At 39.0% G+C, this 25,960-nt stretch overlaps 1 protein-coding gene across 1 annotated transcript in view; it reads left to right on the plus strand.

Annotated features, from left to right (window-relative positions):
- The window catches only part of THSD4 (thrombospondin type 1 domain containing 4), a gene marked incomplete at both ends in the record, with an annotated part of 258,803 nt that overhangs the window by 221,599 nt on the left and 11,244 nt on the right, over positions 1-25,960 (plus strand). Inside the window, 6 exons of the mRNA XM_080626716.1 lie at positions 8,062-8,237; positions 11,966-12,062; positions 12,927-13,169; positions 16,350-16,479; positions 18,012-18,216; positions 20,646-20,819. Of these exons, the coding sequence (XP_080482842.1) occupies positions 8,062-8,237; positions 11,966-12,062; positions 12,927-13,169; positions 16,350-16,479; positions 18,012-18,216; positions 20,646-20,819 (1,025 nt within the window). The remainder of the gene's footprint in view (positions 1-8,061; positions 8,238-11,965; positions 12,063-12,926; positions 13,170-16,349; positions 16,480-18,011; positions 18,217-20,645; positions 20,820-25,960) is intronic.

The following is a 25,960-nucleotide window of genomic DNA, read 5'->3' on the forward strand; positions in this document are numbered from 1 at the left end:
CATTGGGATAGGACTGGAATTTCTATTAAACCTTACAAGAACTGAAGTTCTGAGACTGCCATTTAGAAACTTTAACCTTCGTTAAAAAGAAAGTAAGGATGTGTAAGTAAGGGTGTGAAAAGACTTTTTGAAGTTCTGTGTAGAAACCCCTCATAGAAACCCCTCACAATTATGAGTTACATTCTGTGGATCAATCCCTGTGTCCTTCTGAACCACAGGAGTTTCCTTGAGGTACTGTATTTCCTAAAACAGAAGAGTGCATGGACAACTGTGCATATACATTTAACCTTGTTCCTCTGCAGATACAAGACACGCATGATTCTTACACCATTCCTCTGGGGTTTAGTGTTCTCTTTAATCTCCTCCACACTTAATTTCACTCAGGCTAGTCTTGTGCCATCCCTTCTGTTTTCCCTTTTCAGTATTTTCAGGACAAAACCTGAACAATGGTAAAATTATATACCATTGAAAGCAGCAGAATATTTACACTGACTTGAGTGGAATTGGCAATTCAGTCATTTGCTCCTACCCCATTTCCTCCTACCCTTTCAACTCAAAGGAAATTTCTGTGCAAGTTAGAAGAAAACGTTTTTATAGATTATTTTAATAGTACTTAATACAGTGTATTTGAGCTATCTAATTATAGAGAATGGCTAGGTAAAAATAAATGTAAATCTCATCATTCTTTATCATACACTTACATGGTGTAGATTGATTGTGTAAGTCCTTTTAGTTTACTTCACTTACAGAATAATGCGAAACCTGCTCATTTTCAATTTATGTTGGAATTATTCTTACCTTCGTCAACTAACTTATCACTTACTTCCCCTCCAGTATAGAGAGCTGTAATATACTACTCATAAAATATGATGACTGTTCAGGAGTGATGTAATTTCTTACAGGATTCTTTTACTCACTGCAGTCCATACACTGTGATACAAATTGGGAATCAAAACAGCCTTGGTGCAGAATTGGATAGTTGTATCTTTAAACGTGGTAGTGGTTACTGAGATCCTGACACAGAGCAACATTTGCATACATAGTTAAGAACATATCGTTAATGCCTCCACACTTTCCTGACTTTGATAAAGACTGTCATGCTGAAGAGGATTAAGCAGATTTATTTTCTGTGCTAGAGACCTTCTAAACATAAAAGTAGCATAAAGAGGAACTTAATCTTTGTTGTTGCCTTTTACTTTTTCATTTGCTTTCCCAGTAAATATTAGGACATCCTACAATAGATGCCTTTAGAAACTAATTTTAAGCTCCAGGTAAGCTATTTGGAGTCATATCTCAACATTTGGGAATATTTCCTCTGCATAACTTATTCCCTATGGAAAGCATGGAAGTCATGTAAGTGTTATCAGAATTGTAGAATCATAGAATAGTTAGGGTTGGAAAGGATCTTAAGATCATCTAGTTCCAACCCCCCTGCCATAGGCAGGAACACCTCACACTAAAGCAGGCCACCCAAGGCTCTGTACAACCTGTCCTTGAACACCACCAGGGATGGAGCATTCACAACTTCCCTGGGCAATCCATTCCAGTGCCTCACCACCCTAACAGTAAAGAATTTCTTCCTTAGATCCAATCTAAACTTCCCCTGTTTAAGTTTGAACCTGTTACCCCTTGTCCTATCACTACGGTCCCTAATAAAGAGTCCATCCCCAGCATCCTTGTAGGCCCCCTTCAGATACTGGAAGGCTGCTATGAGGTCTCCACGCAGCCTTCTCTTCTCCAGGCTGAACAGCCCCAACTTTCTCAGCCTGTCTTCATACGAGAGGTGCTCCAGTCCCCTGATCATCCTCGTGGCCCTCCTCTGGACTTGTTCCAAGTCCTTTTTACGTTGAGGACACCAGAACTGCACACAATACTCTAAGTGAGGTGTCACGAGAGCAGAGTAGAGGGGCAGGATCACCTCCTTTGACCTGCTGGTCACGCTCCTTTTGATGCAGCCCAGGATACGGTTGGCTTTCTGGGCTGCGAGTGCACACTGAAGCCGGCTCATGTTCATTTTCTCACTGACCAACACCCCCAAGTCCTTCTCTGCAGGGCTGCTCTGAATCTCTTCTCTGCCCAACCTGTAGCTGTGCCTGGGATTGCTCCGACCCAGGTGTAGGACCTTGCACTTGGCATGGTTAAACTTCATCAGGTTGGCATCAGCCCACCTCACAAGCGTATCAAGGTCCCTCTGGATGGCATCCCTTCCCTCCGGCGTATCAACCGAACCACACAGCTTGGTGTCATTGGCAAACTTGCTGAGGGCGCGCTCAATCCCCCTGTCCATGTCACCAACAAAGATGTTGAACAAGACCGGTCCCAACACCGATCCCTGAGGGACACCACTCGTTACCGGTCTCCAGCCGGACATCGAGCCATTGACCACAGCTCTTTGCGTGTGGCCATCCAGCCAGTTCTTTATCCACCGAGTGGTCCACCCATCAAATTGATGTCTCTCCAATTTAGAGACAAGGATGTCATGTGGGACAGTGTCGAACGCTTTGCACAAGTCCAGGTAGATGACGTCAGCTGCTCTACCCTTGTCCATGAGTTCCATAGCCCCATCATAGAAGGCCATCAAATTGGTCAGGCAGGATTTCCCCTTAGTGAAGCCATGCTGGCTGTCACCAAGCACCTTGTTGTTTTTCATGTGCCTTAGCATGTCTTCCAGGAGAATCTGCTCCAAGAGTTTGCCAGGCACAGAGGTGAGACTGACTGGTCTGTAATTCCCCGGGTCATCCATTTTCCCCTTCTTGAAAATGGGGGTTATATTTCCCTTTTTCCAGTCGTCGGGAACTTCACCTGACTGCCATGATTTTTCAAATATGATGGCCAGTGGCTTAGCAACTTCATTTGCCAGCTCCTTCAGGACCCACGGATGGATTTCATCAGGTCCTATTAATTCCGTAGTTATGAATAATAATATTAGAAGTCGTCACTCAGAAGCACCTACTTGAAGAATGGGAAAAGGCCTTTTATTAGAGCAATTATAATAGGGGAAGCAATAAGAGAATAAAAAAAACACCCTGAAAATGAAAGCCAAGATGCAATTCCTAAGGAGTGCCTATGCCTTACAGTGGAAGAACTGCCAAAATGCTGAAATTAACTTTAATTAAGCTTTTTACTTGCATCATCTAATCTGCTTCATGAAGTCCCTATTTCAAAAGTTCCAGCCCATAAATGGACATGTATTTACAGTCTTATTCTAGCAGCTGTGTGAGTAAAAGGATCTAAAGACATCCTCTGATTGATTAACACTACTATTTATATCTGTTTTCAACTGGTCCCTCATTAGATGCTCAGTGTTGCTCACTGTTCCCCAGTGGGATTGAGTATGATGTGTGTGGGAGCGGTAGTGTCACTGAAGCACAATAAATGCCATATAATCACACATTTTGCAAATGTCACGTCATGTCATGTATCACTGTATGCATTTTTTGCAGTAACTTGCATGTGCCAGAGCCCTGAGAAGTCCAAGTGTGAGAATACTGTAGTCAGAGAGCGTGTGTGTTTCAGTTTGCTTCTCATCTTATCAAAAAGGTAGAACAAAAGAGGAAGGATTCACTAGCTAATGCATTTTTGTTTCAGTTGGCTATTATTAGTACCTAGCAGGGAAGACTGTATTAAAAAACATGGGCAAATACTGTATCCTCTTCTGGCAGAAATGAAGCTCCGTGCTCTTTTGCAACGTGCAAATTAAATCTGAAATTACTTGGGGGATTTTATCAAAGCTGTTGAGACTTTGAACCTGCTTCGGTGTCTGAGCCTGAACAGATCAGATGGCTATATGATTAGTTTTGTTTCTCAAAGCCCATATTATTTGTTGTAGCAGTAGTTAATTGTTCTGCTTTGCTGCCCCAGCATTTAGCTTGTGCTGATACATCAACATGGCTTTTGGAGGCAGAAGCAAAAGAAGGAATGGGCATAACTGAGTGCAGAGGAAGCTGCATCATCAGGGGAAAATTAGAGAGCAACAGTTTAATGAATACTCCAAAAGGAAATGTCTCTTTGCAGTGGCCAAAATAATGGGTGTTTCTGTTAGCAATGATTAATTGTGAAACTTTTACCTTTAAACAAGTAAATAGTATTTTCTTTTTGCAGGTAGGAAAAAATCAAGAATTTTTTGAATGCCCATATAGTGGGATTTGTTGCCTGACAATTCTCTGCAAGAACAGGCACATGAGCAAGATTAAACTTCTTTCTCTGAGGACAATCTTGAACTGTGATGAAATAAAGAAATTTTGTTGACAGCAGTATTTTACTGTGAAATTTCACCTGTGCTGCTGCTTTAGAGATGTGATAAATTCGTATCTAGAGAAGGAAAAAAAGGTAATTACACCAGTGGACCAAAATGATCTTACCATTATAAAACTTGGGAAATTAAAACTGGGAAAGACCTATCAAAATGTAGTAAGTTCAACAAAAATCTGAAGGAGGATTAAAACTGTGTGTGCCTCTGTGTAAGCAGCCACTCACTGCTCTTTCAGGAAAGCAGCAGGTGTTTGTGAAACAATACTTCCAAATTTTTATTTTGATGCAGTTAAATTTCAAATTTAATCTGTGTTTTTCAGAGTCAGACCAAAGGTACTAAGTTTCTGACACCAAAGCAGTACATTTCATTTTGTGCCAAGGTAATGGTATTTGGAATTTTTGGTTTGTCTGGTTTTGTTGATGAGCTTTACCATCTAGCATAGAAGAGGCAATCAGCTGTTTGGGCTTAGACTGCTTTTAACAGTAGGCTGCAGGGGAGCTTAGAATGCTGGTATGAAAAACTGAAATGGAGAAGTAAGAGACAGCATATCTCCTCCAGGCAACAAGCCATTGGAAAAGTTGACAATAATTTATCTCTTGTGAATGCAGTGCTGCAATTGCTGACGCATCATAGGATCATAGAATCAACAGGTTGGAAAAGACCTTTAAGATCATCAAGTCCAACTGTTACCCCAGCACTGCCAAGGCCACCACTAAACCGTGTCACTGAGGGCCTCATCTACACGGTTTGTGAACACTTCCAGGGATGATGACTCCACACTGCCCTGGGCAGCTTGTTCCAATGCCTGAGCACCCTCCTATGAAGAGATTTTTCCTGATACCCTGTCTAAACCTTCCCTGGCACAGCTTGAGGCTGTTACCTCTTATTTTGTCACTTGTTACTTAGAGAAGAGACATCTCTGCACGATTCAGAATTGAAATGTAGCAGAGCAGGCATCTCTTGTACTGGCTTTTTTTGACTGTGTCATTGTGCAAGGATAAAACCTGTCAAAGTAGAACCTTAGAACAAACTTGGCAAAAGTGGTTTAATGCAATTCACTGTTTCAAATTTATTCCTGTATGAAGCAGGATTTCTTTGATATGATATAATAATTACCTGAGTAGAATATCAGAAAAAATCCTATTGAACATGCTATGTTCACAACTGCTGAAGAACATAATGATCATCTGAAATCTTCTGTTAATATTTTAGATAAGAAAACTACATAAATCTTTCCTTGAAAATAATGGTGTGTTTGAATTATCATTTCCTTGTAATAGTGTTGCAAACCTTGAATTTTTATGTCCATTGTTATCTACTCTGTACTATGAAAATATTTACGCAATTGCTTGAGTGCCATTGTTAGCAATACGACTACCTGTCAACTGGCAATGTTATGACTACTACTCAGTTCATGGATAACACGAAACAATTTTTTTGGGAAATAAGCATGTGTCCAAGTTATTCAAATCTGTAAAGAAAATGTTTGATTTTCTAAAAAGTAGATTTTCAAATTCCCATTAGCTAAAAAAAAAATATCAGGGTTTGTAAGGATGGGGGTCTGTATTAATAAGGTAACTGTATAGAAAGACAAAACCAAAATTTCAGATGCTTCCCAGATCCAAATATGAATAAGTATCTCAAATTTGGATACTTGTGCAGAATGAGGAAAAGTTCAGCAACACTTTGTCTCAGCTATGCACAGTTAGAAGATGCCCCATTTTTGGCATACATCTGTACCTTTACCTGTCTTGGTTGCCAGTGAAGAAACCAAATAGAGTGCGAGAGATGAAGGTATCGCACCTGCAAAGATACTTTCTTCAGGTTTAGCATATACAATCTGATGCTAATTTAGGGCCCAGTCAGTGAACTGCTGACCATTTTCTAATATCCCCAGTTGGCTCTAGACTAAGAGGTTTGTAGGATCAGACTCAGATTCTTGCTGATTACAAGGTTCTTAGCCCTACTAATATTTCTTGAATTAAGCTCAGAGTACTGTGGGAGCTTTGCTGTGACCTCAATAGGAGTTTGAATTCAAAATGTCAGGGAAATAATACATAATTCAGTTCTCAAGAAGTGCGTCAAATTTCTCCTAAATATTTTGTAACTAAGGTGTGTTCTAATAATCAGCAAATACCTATGCTTTTGGAAGGGAGTTATTTCAGAGAATCTATTTGAATTAATACATATTTTATTATTTTAAAACTAATAGATTACTTAGTCTCTAGGCAATTGGCTTTTTTTCTCTTTATGTATCAGAGGTACTTGTAAGTGGCCTAGTATGCTATGACTTAGAGTATCTTTAGATTGTGGTTTATATGCTCTTCATTGATTTAAAATGTATTGTGTATTCCATACTGCAAGGTTGACAGACATGAAGGCAAGCTGTGTTTTGTAATAGTGAATAGTGGTTGGGTTTGTTGGGTTTTTAAGTATCTGAAGTTATCTTCAAGTACTTTTGGAGAGAGTTCTGAAGCACTGAGAGTTTGTTACCTTTATTTAAATTATGTTTGGCTGATTTTTTCTGACTTGTAGGGGAGGAAGAAAGGAGCTACATAACATCTTTTAAAGGACAGCTGTAAGCGAACTGAGCCAATCAGTACTCCAGATACTTGAAATACAGATTTTGATGTATGGCCTATTGAGACTTTGTCATAGAATTGTAGCCTAAGCAGAAGCGCTGTATCCTGAAATATTCCATAGCTCTAGTGCAAAACATTACTGAAGGCCACTGCAAACAGCCCAGTTCTAGTTAAGAAGCTGGTCCCAGAATGAAAGATAGATGAAATCAGCTACAGACTGTATGAGGAATTCCTCATGAGTAATTAATGGTAAAGCTTTTCATAATCTTTCATGCTTTGACTACAAATATTAACACTATAAAAATTCTTCAGAGGCAGAGTTGAGGTGGTAGCTGCAGAGTGATCAAAATATAAAAAGGGGCACATTTTCCCTTTTTATGGGGAGGCCTCTTTCTGACTTGCCGTATGATGGATTTGAAATGAAGGTTTAATGGACCCTCAGTTTCTCAGACATCTTTCCACAGCTTCATTATTAACAACAGTTTAATCTTAGCCAGCTTGCACTCTTTTTTCTAAGCTCTTGATAGTTGGCTTAATAAGCGATATAAGAAAAATACTCAGATCATAAAGTTAAGGCAGTGTTCCATATTAAAAACTCATGTAAAACCGGTCTCCAACAAATTTTGCAGAAGCATTTACTCCACAGTTGTTTGAATTAAAATTTAATGAACGTAAAAAGCATGTAAACAGTGTGAATGGATTTCGTATTTAATCTATGCAAGAGTATGTGAGCTACATTTTTTCCTCTCAGCCCTATATTAGTAATGATGATACCATTTTGATGGCTGATGGTGTGTAAAATATTTTTCAACTAATGTTTACGGTAGAGACTGTTTTGTTAATGTGTCAGAAAATGAGAGCTGGGAAACAAGTGGATGTACAATAGCTGCTGGGAAAAATAAACGTGTAGCATTAGGTAAAATGAAATAAAAAATGTAAATACATTTTCACAGGATCTGATCCAGAGCCATCATCACATTTCTTTCTTTTCTTGCAGCATAAACATGCCAAGTGTTATGACAAAATTTTCTAAGGTCATTTGTTTGGTTTGGGTTTTTTCCTCTGTACAGCTACTAATATAACTGTTATTTTCAACAGCCACACAGCATTGTCCCCAGGCATCAGAGAACACTAACAGTGCACGTCTGGGGATCTGATTAGGCATCAGTATGTGAAGGTGATTTCCTCTGATCGAAGTCCTTGTGTTTCTGTCCCCATCCTCTGCAGCACTGCGAAGTCGATCAGGACGGTCCATCATCAATGGAAACTGGGCAATTGATCGACCTGGGAGATACGAAGGTGGTGGGACAATGTTCATTTATAAACGCCCAAATGAAATCTCCAGCACTGCAGGAGAGTCATTTTTAGCAGATGGTCCAACAAATGAAGTCCTTGATGTCTACGTAAGTTTGCTGTATTTAGATTAATCTTCCTGATGGGAAAAAAAAGTATTCAGTTCATTGTTGTTAACATGCAATGCTAAAATCGTATTCAGAACTAATACTTTGTTACTGTTTCATTCCTTTAATTTTGAAACATAATTTTTGATGTTTTACTATGGCTTGCTGTTGCTCCCATCTTACTCCAGATCATACAAAATCTGAATAAAGATGAAGCTGGACTTTACTGATGCAGTAAAACCAATTTTACTTGTTCAGTAAGACAGAGATGAAGCGTAGAAACGTGAACTGGATTTTCTCCAGATACTTTCCTTCTCAAGAAAATTTGGTGCAGTTTAATTTTACAGTGAACTGAAGCAAATGCCTAAAACAGACAAAGCCTTTCACAGAGTTACACAATCTCAGTGTTCTTTAAAAAATCCATAATTCAAAAAAAATATAGAATGTGGTATTTGGAGTACTTCTGTTTTTAACATGAAGACAATAGGTAATAGCCATTTGAGAAAGGAAGCAAGAAGACAAATTTTGGTTAAAGAGGGGGGAATCGTATTAAAAAAGCTGTTTACTTCAGATGGGACAGGTTTTTCTTACATCATATTGAATTAAAAAATAAAACCGGAATTCATTACAAATTATTCAAAGATAAATGGTGTATGTTGAGATTATACACTTTCACATGATAAAATCCATTCAATGAAAAAAAATAGGTTAACTGGTGAAGTGGTTGTTTCATTCAGCTCTGGCTTTTTTGCTCTTAAGTGCAATATAGGCTGGAAAAGTGAATGTGCTGGGTTATTTCACAGAAAAGTGGATAGTAGCTACCCAGATTACTCAGCTGGGAAAAATTGCATGTTAGTGAAGTTATTCTCATCTGCTATATGGTGTCATAATAAAGCAGTGGAGTAATTATGCAAACATTACTTCTTTTTGTGTAATTTCTGATTGATTGCAATGTAAGACTGGCAAAAGCCTGGAAGATTGAACAGTTGGGCTCCTAGCTTCTGCAATGCACTCCATGTTTTTAAATATATGTGTCATTGTGTAGTTACAGGATGCTGTGAGCTGAGGTTTGGTCTTAAGGTTTTACTGTCAGCTGACTGATGCCTAATAACATAAAGACCAGGACAGAAAAGGATCAGGAAATGGATTAAACAGATATTTCCAAAGTAATACAATAAAAAATCCCTTAAGCTTAAATATATCATGTTTTAACATTTTGGTTCAGGCTTAGTCTTTTTTTTTTTTTCGCTGGCATCATATACATAGCTTTTTCAGTTTTGCTCTGTGGCTGCTATTATGGATTGCACATCCAATTTGTCTGGACTCCTATCTGAGATGTTCCTTTAAGATATCAGGAATCTTACAATTCATTATAAACTGATAGTTCAGTGTCGTCTTCAAGATAATATGGGAAGATAAAAATGGATACTGCTAGATGAAAGAAAATCAATCATCAGTATGAAACAGCCTGTTTTACACATTTGAAATTTGTACCTGCACAGATAAGGATGTCCTTTTTTTCAGGCTTTGTGTTGCAGTTCCTGAATCATGTCATTCTCTTTTCATCCATACCCATGATCTTTGTGCTCTGTGTAGAAAAATGAAGAGATTTGCAGACAGGAACTGCAAATGGCTTTCTGGTCCTTTTTCTGAGATCATGCTGTCTGTCTTCCACTCTAAAGATGTAGAGGAAAAAAGTCTCCAAGTTACATCAGGTTGTAATTAGCAAGATAAAAAGAGAGCAAGTTTTGTCCAAGTGTGAAGTATATATTGCTACAAAGACTTAGGTCCACTAACTTAAAGCTAGGTATTTTCCTGCAGGAAAGCTGTGACAGTACATTCATAGGGCTTAATCAGTTAAGCTTCTTCTAATGTGTGTCTGTCACATTGTTTTGAGAAATGTGATGGAAAAATCATGGGAACCATTGGAAAGCTGTTTCTGAAACCATCTAGAGAACAGGGTCCTGGTTTTGGAAGGTGGTGGCAGAGGTACTCTTCTACTGAAGTCAGCTTCTCAGTGCTCAGTTCTCTCAGGACCAAACACAAAGAGGGTGTGTTTTTTGGATAACAGAGTGACATAGGAAGGACCAATCCCTGCAAAAATATTGCAGGCAGTACATTATCAGATGGTTCAGAGAAGTGAGTGATCTCTGAGGGATAGAGTTCAGAGGAATAGCTATTATATTTGGCAAGGAATAAGTGATTTTGACATAAGGAAAAACAAAGGTCTGAATCCCTAGTTGGTGTTAATTAGCATGATGAATTTAGTGAAACCTTGAAGTGTAAGTGTGCTCTGCTGGGTCATAAAGCCATTGACATAGCATGACTTTTTTCAGCCCATGGTTTGTCAGAACCAAAGAGCTCTGGTGTTTGTTTGGTTTGGTTTGGTGTAAGCTGAGGCTTTTACCAGACCAGTCACCACAAAGAGTTGCAGACTTTTAAAGCAGCAGTCAGTAGAAGCAGTACTGAAGTAATCAATGCTAAAGTGGTGAAATTAGCAGCTGATGGCACCCCTGTATTTCTGGTGTGAGTATGCTCAGGCTCTCAGGAGCAGCAGTAGCAATGTAATAGAAGCCAGTTGGGTATGAAGTGTGCTGCTAACAGTTTTTAAAAGCTTTTATAGAGTCATATATTGCACAAGTCTTATTTTGCCTAACTGCTTAACAAGCACACAAGATGTGACACTGACTTTCAGAGGTGTGCTTATGTCAACTAAAATGGGCTTGTGCAGCAGCTTTCTGAAACCACTCAGCTTCATTTTCATATTTAAAAGAGAAAACCTTATGGTTCTTGCCTGTGTTTCATAAAGAACACTTTGATAAAGGAGTTGGAGCTAGCTGTAAAGCAGTGGGAGTTTCTCTGCACGTATATTACATCTCTGTTCGGTTGAAAATTAACTTGGAAGGATGCAGGAGGGTTGTACTCTTCAGCTTCTATAACTTCTATATTTAGCCTTTGTAATATGTTCAATTGATCTTTATTAAGCAACGCTTATGACAAGAGCTGCATAATGTTAGAACTTTTAGCTAGTTGATTGTTGAGTCTCCGTTGAATGGTGCAGAGGGTAGGTGCACAGTGATGAAAGAAACAATTTCATTTGTAAATTTTGAGAGGTGGTACACGTGAAACACATACATGGTGTCTGCATGTGCTCTGATTGAGTACAACTGGTGAATGTTAAAAAAGGCAGTTGGCTGGATGTGTAGATTGTGGTCTGTGCTATTTATTTTTCTCTGCTTTGTTTCTTCCTTGCTTATATTTCCTCAGGTCCCTCAGACCTGCCAAGGTCTTTCTACATGAGAATGTTTTGGTGACTGTAGGACTGTCTCTACTGCTGCTGTGGCCTGGTGTGTGTGTGCCTCTGCTGCTCACACTGGTGAGAGGCAACGCTGTGGCTGGTGCAGCCACAACTGCACCTTGGCCTCGAGCACATTAGGTTTACCTTTTTCAAAGAAGATGTAGAGAAGCAGTTTCTCCGCCATCACAACCTAGCTCAGTTTGCAAACGTGGTATCCTGCATGGCCTTACTTTTTCCAGGAACAAATACCTTTATTTACTATTATTTATTTAATTATTTATTTTTCTTTGTGGGGTACACACCATCATTAACCGTTGTTTCTGTCCCGACCAATCATAAATAACATTACGTAGTTGATCAGTTGAAGTACATATTTAAGTATAAGTAATATAACAAGTAGAAGAACTGAATATATGGCTGGTTTTCTTTTTAGATGATACATCAGCAGCCTAACCCAGGTATACATTATGAGTATATCATTCCAGGAGACAATGTCATTAGTCCTCAGTTGCTTGCTCACAGGAGGCCAGGTAAAATGCCACTATTTCCTATTGTTAAATACATTTTGTTGCCCAGAATGCTAATGAAGAAATTCATACCATTAAATTAATTGTAAATGCTGCCAATGATGTGGGAGAGGCCTGGAATTTTACCTTTGAACCAGAAGTCTGCATAGATTTGGTAGTATCAGTGAATTAATACTGGCAGGGATTATTTATACTGTAGCAGTGCATCTGGTCATATATTTCTACTTTCAATAACAAATCTGTTGTCAAAATGTTAACCATGGCTTTGCATGAGCTGGAGTGTTGTAACCATGTCTCAGAAATTAAATGGAACGTGATTTTTCTCTTCAGAGTTTGAGATAATTTAAAACAACTCTTTGCAGTTTCTCTTTTCTCTCCCAATTGGAGAGAATCAAACACAAAACTGTTGCCATCCCAAGCTAGAATCTGGGCAGTGTCTGCTCCTGATAGAGCTGTGGGTACGTGCTGTGTGTACTGGTATGAAGTTCTGAAGGACAGTAGAAAATTTACAAGTGAGTTTCGTCCTACTTTTAATGTTTGTGACTTGCCTTGTTCCTAATGCAGAGCAGCTGTGCTGTGACATGGGGAGGCACAGAATACAGACCATGGGAAAAAAAAAGCTTTTGGGAAATTTTGACACTGTCTGCATTAACTCTACAGTGTGTGTGGAGGTTTTTCAGTTTTGAATGTATTAGTTTAAAAGAACACAGTCTTTGCAGGACACTACTAGGAGGTCTCTGCATAGCAGATTAAAGATGCTTTGAAGTTTAATGATGCTTCGGTTGTGATTATTAGTGGGTGAAAATATAGACTGATATTTGCAAGTGAGGCTCGTTATTTTCTTTTTCTGTTATTGTCCATCATCAGGGGAGCCCTTGAATGGTCAGTTAGGAATGACAGAAAGCACAAATCATGAGGATGAGGATTTGCATAGGGAGACAGACACTCTCACTGGACAGCCAGCTGGAACTTTTCCAGTTATTCAGCCAGGAAGATTTCCCTCTCATCAGCCAGAAAACCAGGTGCCTGCTGTGCAACCACCAAGGCAAAACCGAGAACACAACTGGAAACAGGTTGGAAAAACTGAGTGCACAACTACATGTGGGAAAGGTAAGTGCTTCATACACCGTGCACAGAAAATAAATGACACACAGGAGGGTTCCAGCATGGGGGAGAGACATGGGAGAAGCTGTGTGACTCTTTAGCAGCTCTTGTATACCCAAAGCATTGCTGTACTTCGTGTTTGCTGTTTTCTTACAATCAAAAGACACATCAGTACTATTATACGTGCTTATGTTTAAATCAAAGGAAACAACAAAATTAAATATCTGAAAAACAAAGTATGGAAATGAAAAGGGAATATATGGCATTTGCCTCTGAAAGGAAATAGTTCAGGATTTTATGGCAAGCTGTTCTCTCTCACACCCTTGATACACAGCTGCTTTCCTGAACATTCTTTGACATTCTTTATACTTCCATTTGTCCTCTCCAGCTTTGTGAAATACAGCCTCAGTGCTTTTTGCTTTTTTGTCATCAGTTTTCTGATCTTTATGGGAAGGTTTCACAGGGATTTCATCAGCGATATCTTTGCCTCTTTTGATGTTGCTGGAACAGCAATAATACGACTTCAGAAAACTGAGTTTTCATAGGGTATAAGTGGGAAGGAAGAGGGACAGGAAGGGATTGATAATTAATGAGCTTTTGGGATGTGATGGTACACTAGTTTGAGCTTGTCAGATTAATCTTTGACCTAAGACATTTGCAATGACAATGGATTCAGTAATGCATAGCACAAGCAATTGTTTGGAAGAATAGGTTTTTGTGATAGTAAAAGTGAAATCTTTTGTACTATATGTAGCCACCCATCACTGTACCTAAAAAATTTCAAATTTTGGAATAAAGACATGCCAGTGAGGGAACTCGGGTGTCTGTCACCTGTTCATATACATTCAGAATATTTGCTTCCTAATTAGTTTGAGAGGACGCTGTGCATTTGGTCGAAGGCCATATGAGGGTCCATGCTATAGCTACAGGTAAAGCTAAAAAAATCCAGCAATTTTGATACCAGGAGAAATTGCTTTCCAGTATACTGAGAAAACTTTTTGCTGTGGAGAAATTACTGCAAAAGTATTAGACCTAAAATCAGCCACTAAAAGTCAGAAGACTTTTTGAAGTCAGCCTTTTTGTGGAGAAGAGGAGGGAATGTAATCCAGAATGATTTTGGTTGGCATTTAAATACACTGTGAGTCCTAAATACAAGTCATATGGGCAGAATCCTTAATTGCACCTGATTATTGTTTAGTAGCAATCAGTGATAATGTCTGCTGAGTCTCTGGATTATCATATATATGGTGAATTTTAGTATCCAAATCAGGTAATTTGTGATGCAGTTGCAGGAATGCATCAGGGTAAATGTACTCTTTCTTTACATCATAGAACTCTTGATTGTATTTCATGTTGACCTGATTGATAGACATTTGAACATAGTTCTTGACATTTTTCAGCTATTGGCAGTGATATTAATGAAATCTGAGTCAAAATGACAATAGCAGAATTACAGGAGAAAAGAATTCAGAGGATGTCTTTCAGCCTTCTATACAGCTTAAATGTACTCCATAAAATTTATCAAGACAACTGTCAAAAATTAGTATCTCTCTTCCCATTACTTAAGAGAATGTATGCATGATGTGATAAAGTTACATTCAAATGCAACTGGACCTTGGGAGCAGGATCCTGACACTATTGAGACTGTATGAACATTCCTTGTGATCTTGGTGTGAGAAGCCTGTATGAATTGCTGATGCCTCTAATCTAAGAAGGAAATCATTCCAGGAAAAGTTTGCTGGAAGAAATGTAAACTGTGTCTCTGCTTGTCTGGTTAAATAATATTCCACTTGTGCTTATTTCATTCTGAGAAAGAAAGTCCTATTACAATAAAGATTTCCTGTGCCACCACTGTACCACATTGAAGAGGAGGGGTTGATGCCACTTTACATGGTGTAAACGTGGCAGAGAGACAATCAGCTGACTTTTGTACTACTGTCTAAAAAGAACTTAAAGTAATTTTTTCTTAGTCTTTCTTTTGCTGTTTATGTGCTATAGAGTTGCTTTTCACATCCCTTGCCTGATTCAACTCCAGGTGGGCCTTGCTTTTCCTAACCCCATCTCTGCACAGTCAAACAGCATCACTGTACGCCTCTGGGATCACCTGCCCTGCTTACATCTCTTGCAATTTCTAAGTTTAGTTAGGAGCTCCTCGCTTATCCATGCAGGCCTCCTGCCACCTTTGCTTGATTTCCTAGTTGTTTGGATGGACCTTTCTTGAGCTTGGAGAAGGTAGTCTTTGTATATCAGCCGACTCTCCTGGACCTACCCTATGGTTTTATCCCACAGGATTCTTCCAAGCAGATCTCTGAAGAGGTTTGGGTCTGGTCTTCTGAAGTTCAGGGTTGTGGTCCTACTTTTTGCCCTGCTCCCTCCTCTTAGAATCCTGAACTCTGCATACCATTTTATGGTCACTGTAGCCAAAGCTAGCCTTGATTTTCGCATTGCTGACTTTTTCTGCCTTGTGTGTATGTATCAGGTCTAGCAGAGCACCTTTCCTGGTTGGCTCCTCTATCACCTGTGTCAGGAAACTTGTTAATATACTCCAACTTTTCACTTTCCGAATCCAAGTAGGCATGTTAGCACCTTGATCTTTGTCATCCGTTTGGTAGTCAGTTTGCAATATTAATAGAAGTAAAGGTCTGTCTTTTTGCTTTAGCATGAAAATTATTTAAAGACTGGACCTTAAATATGGAGAGTAGTAATTTTTTTTAGTCTACAGTAATGTTTATCTTGTAAGCTTTATCTTATGTGCCTTTTCAAAAACCAGGTAAAGTGGATAATACTTACCATGTAACTCTTAGTCTCTCCAGAAGCAGAGCAGAATGACTGCTAAAATTTTCTTCCTCTCAAGTCTGTGTTGTGGCTGCTTGGCTGCATTTTTTTGCCTGAATTGCCTGAATACTTAATGTTTGTACTCTGCAGTATAAACGTCTCATGCAGACCAGAAGCATGTTTTGTCACCCTTTCCAACGATGCTATGCTGTACTTTCTATATACCAAAGGGCTTCCCTTAATACTGCAATGTAAACAGTATTCTGCTCTCACATTTGGAAATTTTGGATAAAATCTTAGTCTGTATTTCCTGGTTGGTTATACTTTTCCTTTATGCATCAGTGTTGGGTGCTACTGTTATGACTGCAGAGTCTTTTGCAATGCATCACCTAATTTTCTTCTTCATTTCAGGGTCACAGTACCCAGTTTTCCACTGTGTCAACAGAATCACTCACGAGGAGGTATCTGAGAGTTACTGTGACAGCAGTACCAAACCCATTCCAGAAGAGGAAGCCTGCAACCTCTTCCCATGTCCAGCTTTGTAAGATATTACAATTTACATCAAGTGAAATAAGACAATGTCATTGAGGTTTTGCATGCGAAAGAGGCTGTTCTGAGTAGAAAACTAGTTTGAACTTGTGTCACAAAGTGTAGTTGTTGGTGGCCTTCTTCCCCTTCACAGGGATCAGTAGCATTCAGAGAAGGCAAAAGGGAAGTTGGCAACAAGTGACTGTGTAATTTCTCAAAACTAGTGTGATTGTTCAGGTGTGCACACAATTAAGGGGTCTCTCTATGGGTATGTTTTTTTTTCAAGTGAAGGGCATCCTCATATACCTGTCTAAAGAAGAGATTCTGTAGGCTGTATCACTCCACATTGGATCAGTGTGCTGTGGTAAATATGGTGTCATATTTAGAGATGAGATGAAGCTGATACTGCTCACACTAGCTCTCTCAGAAAGATCGCCTCTCTTTCTTGGAATTCAGTAGTCCTTCAGCTTGAAGGCTGGACTCTGAAATGATCGTCATCGTTTCCAGCACACTAATACAACCACCTCATGTGTGATTTCCTTCCAAAAAGACGCTTGCCATCAGGAGACTGTGACTTAGAATTGGCTGGGCAACTTCTTTTAAACAGGAAAAAGCCAGGAAAAAAAAAAAGGTCAATTCATCCAAGGGGTATACGAAGAAGAGAAAAGGGTTAAACCCAGTTGCCATTATAGCTACTTTATTTCAGGTCAGCAGCTGTGTTTTCCATCTTTCTTGTGGTTACATTTCTCAGTTCTCTTCTGAGCAGCAAGTGGCCACTCCTTATCCCATGGAAGTTTCTAATGGTGTTAAGTGCTGTTACAGTGTTAGAGATGCCTGACAAGCAGTTTCCTAGTGCATGTTAGATACACAGGAATTTCTGAAGTCATTTACTTGAAGACATCATCTCTCACCAAGCATTTTTCTCACCTTTTTCTTTCAAAGATATGTAAATATTTATTTTAAAAAATACAGAGATTTTGCTTGCTCTCCAGATGAGTTCTGAAATAAAATGTGTGAACAATTCAGATACTTCCCTTATTTGTGTATGTCATCATGCTTGAAATGAAAACTGAGAGGGGAAAATTACATGTTTCTACAAAAGTGATTAGATAAATACAGTGAAATCTTGGAATGAGAAGAATATATCTAAGGCATTCTTTTCATCTCTAAAATTAAATGTATTTATTCATTGCTTACCATTTGCTATTTCAGTTTTACTGATGAATGAAATCCTAGATAGTAAAATCTTTAAAAAAAAGAAACCGCTATTAGTGGCTTAAATAATGTTTGTAGTATGCCTTGAAACCAGGAATTGTGCAATCTGTGTGCATGCTTATTATTATCAACCATTACAGGTAGATTGGTTACAAGTATGTAACAGTGTCTTCAAAAAGGATGGTTGTTCATTCAGAGGCTTAAGTGTTCTTTTATAAGATTCTATACCAGCATCAGAATCATGTCAGTTGAGTTCTGTTAAAATCAGTATTAGAGACATCTTTACTGAAAAAACACCCTCTGCATTTTTTTCCCTTTTTTTTTCTTTAGCTGGGACATAGGGGAATGGTCTGAGTGCAGCAAAACATGTGGCCTTGGTATGCAGCATCGACAGATCTTATGCCGGCAAATGTACGCCAATCGTACCTTGACAGTTCAGCAGTACCGCTGTCATCACCTGGAGAAACCAGAGACAACCAGCACTTGCCAGCTGAAGATTTGCAGTGAATGGCAGATTAGGACAGAGTGGACTTCAGTAAGTGTGACTGATAAATTTATGGTGTAAACCAGTTTTTCCAGGCATCACTAACCAAACATGAAATTTGGTTTAAAACAGGGAAGTGGAATGTGAAAAGCGTTGGAAATAAGTGAATCTTAGATCAAGAAAACCCTGCTAGATTATGACCAGAAAAGTTCAGTTCATAACCAGAAAGAAGCAGAAAAAGAGTGATTGAATAGAACAACACACATGGATGTGTGTGTACACAAGTACACAGTCCTTCTGAGAAATGTTTTTTTTTTTAATGCTATATGAAGTAGAGTTGGTATGAAGAGAGTCCTGGTAGGTTTGCCTGTGGTGGCAAATTTACTGCTTTTTGTCACAGCACATAGATTTTAGCTCTAGGAGTTATTTAACCTTACGTGTGTGTTAAGGATAGTGTAAGTAGCTGCTGTTACTGTAGTTGTTTTGAGGCTATGGCAAGGCTTTCAGATAAATGTGGACAGTACAGTTTCGAGCTTTTATTTTCCTGTGTTGCTCAGAAAAGGTTTCATGGCCATTGTGTGAAAGAGAAAATATCCTGGTATATTAGGTGTAGTGATAAACAAATCTCAGGTAGCCATGAAAAAATTTAGGCTTGAATTGTGTGGATGGATAGACCATAAAAAATTCCAGCTTAAACTCTAAACCTAAACCTTTTTTTTCTGTTCTACTGAAGTGCTTCCTTGCTCCTAATTCCCCCAGGCTTTGCTGGAATGCATGTCACAGCATGTAGTGTGTTGTCCACTGGCAGCAGTAACACAGTTTTCCATCCACACAGTCCCAGTAGGCTAAAGAGCCATGCAGCAGACTTTGTGTGGGTTTATAGTGGGTCTTTCCTCGTGGAAAAGCCTATGTGAGTTAATTCCCTGAGCTGCTGCTTTTCTGAGGCTGATGGTGGCATTGTTAAATCCTAGTCATGAAGTATCTTTGATATGTTGATATATTCCTGATTAAAAAAATAGAAATACCCTGATATATGAAGGTAAAGATGTGTTGGTTGGTTAATTCATTATTAATGATGAATTAAAATCCATCTGGAGTTAAAGGACAGTAAAGTTTTGATCATGTGCGTGATGAGAAAAGGGAGCTGCTTTCATGTGTTGTCGCATTTTGAGAAGTATTTGAGTCTACAGAACCCTTAGAGGTTTATTGCATATGGTGACTCAAGCTAAACAAATGCTTTAGAAATTTAAGCTGGTTGAATTTAAGTGTAATTCTAATAAAATGATGTGATTAATTTCCTCTTGGTATTAAAGTTCTTGGCATGAGGTTCCATCATAAAGAAAGGAGCATCTGAGTTTGCAGACTGGTTTCAATAGAACATTGGTTTGTGTTTGTGCTTGCTGAAGTACAGTCAGATTTTCACTTCAGAGACAGATTTGTGATCTTAAAAGTAAGCCCATCTTAAGATTTTAATGTGCTTACCATTTTTCTGACATTCAAATGTCAAAAACTTTGATCTAAATCTGATTAGAAATAAATGGCATTGTGGTAATTTTCACCTTGGCAGCCTAGACTTCAAGAGCAACTCTGGACAAATTGCTCCCTTTATAACATAAAGTGGAGTATTGGTTCTTATTACCAGTTTGCTATTTAATGACCTTGCACTTCTAGTCTGTATTTTGGCCGGTGTTCTAGAGTGAACAGTTGAGGAAATAACTGCAGTCTGAGGATGAAGTCTGTGAAGTACCTTGCTGTAGAGAATGTATTTTACATTTTACATAAAGAACTTCGACACATAAGTATAGTAGATATGATTAAGCATGCAAAAGCAAGATAAAAACAATGAGGCTGCCTTTGGTAGCTCTGTTAGATACCCTTGTATTCAGGTACTGCAGTCTTTAATCTTTAAATTCACAGCGAATTTCCTCTTTAATTCTAGAATGTTTACAGGACTCAGCAAAACATTTCATGCGTACACAGCAGAAAATTATGTTCCTGTCCTGCTTCATGATCTGTTTGCTTCACATCATGAGGCAGAGGTACCAATAGCTGTTAGCATTCTCTGAGGTTGAGGACAAGAGCAGGAGGAGGCCTTTGCTTGTAAGAGGGATTCAGAAGTTCTGTTTCTCTGCATTTCTCTTGCTTCATATCTGCTTTTATATTAAGATCAAAATTATGCTGAATAAGTCAGCCTGCGATTCAAGTATCAGCAGTTCATTTTGATAAGGTGCAGCATGGCCTGTTGAAGATAGGGTTCAATTTTATGTGTTCTAAATGTATCTTCACAGTAATCTGTAGATTACTACAGACTGAGAATACGACTTAAAACTACTGTCTTTTTATTTCCTGTTCCTGGCACTCTAGAATAGTTCTGCAGTTTCTGTGGATGTCTTAGGAATGAATGAGCTGTATGTTCCCAGTTCCCTGATAAACCATTACAGTTCTTGCATATTCCTGATGCAACCTGCCTTTTGTTACAGTGTTCAGTGCCTTGTGGAGTGGGGCAGAGGACCCGAGATGTGAAGTGTGTCAGCAACCTTGGAGACGTTGTTGATGATGAGGAATGTAACATGAAGCTGCGGCCAAATGATATTGAGAACTGTGACATGGGTCCCTGTGCTAAGAGCTGGTTCCTTACAGAGTGGAGTGACAGGGTAAGGCTTCTTACTATCTTTGTGCTGTCAAACCCTCTAAATCAACTTAGTTGCATCAGAGTTAAAAAATACACATCTGTACAGCCATAAAAGGAATGATCTTATTTCCCATGTTTATCAATGATTGGTCAAGCAGGCAAGAGCAAACAAAAAAATAATAATCCCAAGGGTATCTTGGGTTTGCATTATTAGATACAAGAATGCAGAGAAGAAAGGGCAAGTGTGTGGGTACATGGCCAAACATCTGGATTTAGAATTGGCTCTGTGTCTGCAATTCCCAAAATATTGAGTGTGCTGAGATTTATTGTTCTGCCTTGCTTAGCCCTGAATCTCAAGATTCAGACTCTAAAAATTTCCCTGCTGTTTTTTTAAGGGATGAAGGTTTGAGGCCTGATGTCTGAGTTAAAGTTCAAGCCATAAAACAATTACCCTGTAGCAGTGAAAAGAGGGGAACAACTTCAAAAACTCAGGCAAGGTTGATTCAGGCTTTTGTACTTTGTGAACATGGATGTGTTTTTTTAATTTGAATGAGTCAGATTCTCTGCATGGAAGCAACAAACCCAGTGGCAATTCACCTTTTTCATGATTGGGCTCAGAGTTGTTGTTCAGAAGTGGTATTTATATGCTCTCATTAGAAGGCTTACAAATGGGCTAAGAAAAGCCCAGTATTGTGGTCATTCTTGTGGATGCTTGCATATCCATTTCATCTGTAGACAAGTTGAGCCTTCATTCTGTAAAATCCTCATTGCATCTCCATCTTTTTTGACTGGATGTTTTGGCAAGCAAATAATATAGTTTAGCATTAAAACTGTAAGATTACATTTATCACTTCATGGATTCACTAATGAGATTATTTTGTGCTAGTGTCTCTGAAAGCTAGGAGTGTCTGGCTCATAGGTTATGCTTTAGTTTGGACATTCGAAAGATTTTCCACATGTTAGGTGCAGAGAAGAAGGAGGAACTTCACAGTTAGGACACGTACCTCGTAAATCACATGATTTTAAAAAGGCTGATCAGACTCTTGCTACAATTAAAGGCCTGCAAAATTTTCAGCCTCCAGATAACTTGAATAGATTTTATACAGAAAAAATAAATACACTAATCTTTATTGTTGCCATTTGAATTTTATTTTCCCAGTTCTTATTCATTCAGTGTTTGCTCTTGTGTAGCGTGAACACAAAGTTATCAGGTGAAGTATAGGTATTAGTGCAAATGGCAAAGATTTTGCTGTAGGGGAAATGGCAGTGCTATTTTATTTTATTTTACTTTATTTTATTTTTAGCTTGTAGAGCTGTGCTTTGTGCAGTGCTAATTTGGAAGTAGAATCATAGAATCATAGAATAGTTAGGTTTGGAAAGGACCTTAAGATCATCTAGTTCCAACCCCCCTGCCATGGGCAGGGACACCTCACACTAAACCATGCCACCCAAGGCCTCATCCAACCTGGCCTTGAGGACAGCCAAGAATGGAGCATTCACAACCTCCCTGGGCAACCCATTCCTGTGCCTCACCACCCTCACAGTAAAGAATTTCTTCCTTATATCCAATCTAAACTTCCCCTGTTTAAGTTTGAACCCGTTACCCCTTGTACTGTCACTACAGTCCCTGATGAAGAGTCCATTCCCAGCATCCTTATAGGCCCCCCTCAGATACTGGAAGGCTGCTATGAGGTCTCCACGCAGCCTTCTCTTCTCCAGGCTGAACAGCCCCAACTTTCTCAGCCTGTCTCCATACGGGAGGTGCTCCAGTCCCCTGATCATCCTTGTGGCCCTCCTCTGCACTTGTTCCAACAGTTCCATGTCCTTTTTATGTTGAGGACACCAGAACTGCACACAATACTCCAAGTGAGGTCTCACGAGAGCAGAGTAGAGGGCCAGGATCACCTCCTTCGACCTGCTGGTCACGCTCCTTTTGATGCAGCCCAGGATACGGTTGGCTTTCTGGGCTGCGAGCACACACTGCCGGCTCATGTTCATTTTCTCATCGACCAACACCCCCAAGCCCTTCTCCGAAGGAGTAAGAGAGAAAAGTGCATTCTACCTTCAAAGACAAAACGTGTCCCAGCTACTATCAGCTAGTGAAGTTCCACCACATAAAGTGCATATATTCCAGTGCAGACTTGAGCATCAATGTTTTCTTCATTATTGTAGATTGAGATTTTGTCCTCTGCAGAATTAAAACTAGTTTTCGTAGCTGAAGTTTATGACTGCAGAATGTTACTATGCTTATTTGTATGTATTAAACGAGACATAGAAGTGAAACAGGTAATACGAAAAATGTTGGGATTTTCTCTTACCACAAACATTTTAGGGCCAGAGAGTAAAGAATGGATTTTGTTACCTTCTCAGATTATATAAGTGTACAAATTAATACCTTCCAAATGCTTGCTACTGTACTTGGCATTATTCACTATCACTTCTGCCAGCAGTGGGTTTGAAGCTTGATTCACAAATAAAATGGAAGGAACAGCTTATTTCATGAAAAAAAGTAGATTTGGGCTTGAATGTGCAGGATCTTCTAAGATTGTTGTAACTCAGATGTTCAGAGACGTTTAGTGGCAGTGATTCTAGTGGAAGTCAGGAGAATATGGGACTCGTCAATAGCTTTGCAAAGTCAGGCCTTTGGCTGTTATCTTTCTTATCGTTCCTTTCGAGAGCTGATTTCTTTTTTAGGATCAGAAGTCTCTGTAGAGGAATGTGTATCTGTTGAAAGACAAGAGAATTCTAACATGGAATGGAAGTGGCCCAGGTGTGTGAGTGAACTCTGCATGTGTGATTTCCCCGAACAATTCTCTAAAAAGTACTTTAAGCCAAGCCACACTCCAGCAGTAAGCATAGATCAGCGATGGGCAGCCAGAAATGGTTCAGATAAGCAGCCAAATGTTCAGATGCTTAAAGAAAGCTTATTCAAACCTCTGGAGTCTGCAAAACTGTGGTAGAAATCTCACAAGAACAGACTTTCTTTGTGAGATTTATTACATGCCTACTTCAAGTCCCAGCTGGAAATACCACAGAACAGTCTTTCCCATTGTATTTTTACACTTCAGCCGTAGCTAGAAATAAGAGGTAAAAGAACTTAGCATAACTTGCATAACTTTTGAGGATGTTGGAACTTTGAAATGGTTGAGTTCAAACTTGGTTACAGCCATAAGAGAAGGCCTGGCCTGTAAAATGTAAAAATGGCCTGTAAAAATGCATAAACACATTTTGCAAACACTTAATGTGTACTGTTGCACATGCAGCAAGTAGAGGTTTCCAGAAGCCTGTCAGAAATCAGTTAGGCACATACTTTCTCTTTCAGCAAGGGATATATCAAACTTCCATGTCCGGATTTATGTGATGCATGGGGCATTATAATATAGCCTTGGTTAATTAGCAAAGCATCAAGAAAAAGCACATTAACTTAAAAATTACACTTGTCTTTGCTGCCAACAGATGTTAAATTTCAGGATTTCATAACTGATATATATTCATGCTGAATTTGACTAGGGTATTTTTTTAACACAGGGAGAGAAAGAGATGAAAAGTCACATCTGAGTTTTAAGAAAAGGACAGGACCTAACTTAGGATTTGTGGGAAGATTTTTGGTTTTCGTATTTTACTGAACCCTCGCAAAGTTTTAATTGATGCAAAATCATGCTAGTTGCCTTCATTTTCATTAATAGTTCTCTGGTTCTCAACTGGAAGATTGAGTCATTGAATTTCCCTAGCTGTAACTTCCGCGATACAACGTCCATGCGCTTAAAAACCAGTGGAGTACATGCAACTTGTGTGTGGGAGTTGTGTCTGCTTCCCAGGGTGAGCTGTGCTGGGATGTGCATGGCTGCCTTCTCGCCATGTTCTCTCATCTTGTTTTCCCACAACATATATGTATGTATTTTATGGCCCACCTGTTTCCTTCCCATGGCATCGACGTTCTTGGTTTCAGTTTCTGCGCAGACTGATTCTTTATACATATAATTAAGCCTAAGTAATGAAAAATACCTCCATGTTCCTTAAAGCAATACAGTTCTTGAGTTATTTTGATAAACAGGTATCAGAGTCCATTGTGTGTGTTACATGCACACTTTTAACTGGAAAGCCTTTGAGTTGTGTGGTTACCATGTGCACACTGGTGGAACATGTGAAGGAAGGAAGGAAAGCAGTTCATCTTTAAGAAACAAACTCTTACTTACTGAGAAGTATAAGCTTTGTCTTTGAAGTATATCTAAGCACCATCTTCTGATATTCCCCAGTCTCAGTCTTCAGAGAAACAGAAATTTTTACTCATTTCAATTGGAGAGATTACAAGTTAAAAGTCTCTAGCAGTAAAATGAGACTCATCTTACATTTTATGTGCCTGTCTTTACATTTATTGCTCTATGTCGAGTATAAGAGAATTAAGTTTCATGGGTTTGAGTTCTACATGATCTTTAACCCCTTTTGCCTGCAGAGTCTGGACAAACTGTGATATTTTTAAGCGTGTTTGTAGAAAGGTGGCTTCCCATCTCATAATTCTCCTAAGATGTCAGACAGCATTAAAATGGCAGAGTTCCACCAAACTGCAATCATTAATCAGTTGGGTAAAGCTGGTGAACCTTACTGAACTTAGCAACAAAATTGGATTGATGGGAGCAGATGAGATTTTTGCAAACATTTCACATGACTGATTCCTTGACAGCTCTAATTGCTGGAAAGTTTACTTCTCTTGTGGGTCAGAAGTGGGAAACTGCATTCCCTTGATTTACAGCATGGGAGACTCACCAGTGTTGCCTTGCATCTAGCTGGAGGATTCCTCTCTTGCATTTTTGTTTATTTCTCATTGCCATCAATGTTCATTTGTTTCTCATTTTATGTTTAAAGCATACTTAGAAAAGAAGCCAAAATACAAACAATTCTTAGATGTTAATGAGATTCTGAGGCCAAAATAAAATCTTGGGAAGAAAGAAAAAGTGCTGCACATTAGGGAACAAAATCAAACCAGATCAAACACATGCTCTGGATTTTGTTCTTCATTAGAAAGAGTGACAGCAAAGCTTCTGTGATATCTTCCATTAGAGAACTACAGTATGTTTCCTCAAAATCAATGCTTTATTCCTCACAATCCTAAATCATTACCTGACAGGTACAAGTGGGTTTGACCAGTCAAATATGGAACCACCA

Source organism: Psittacula echo (genome assembly GCF_963264785.1).
Source record: "Psittacula echo genome assembly, chromosome: 10".
Lineage (NCBI taxonomy): Eukaryota > Metazoa > Chordata > Aves > Psittaciformes > Psittacidae > Psittacula > Psittacula echo.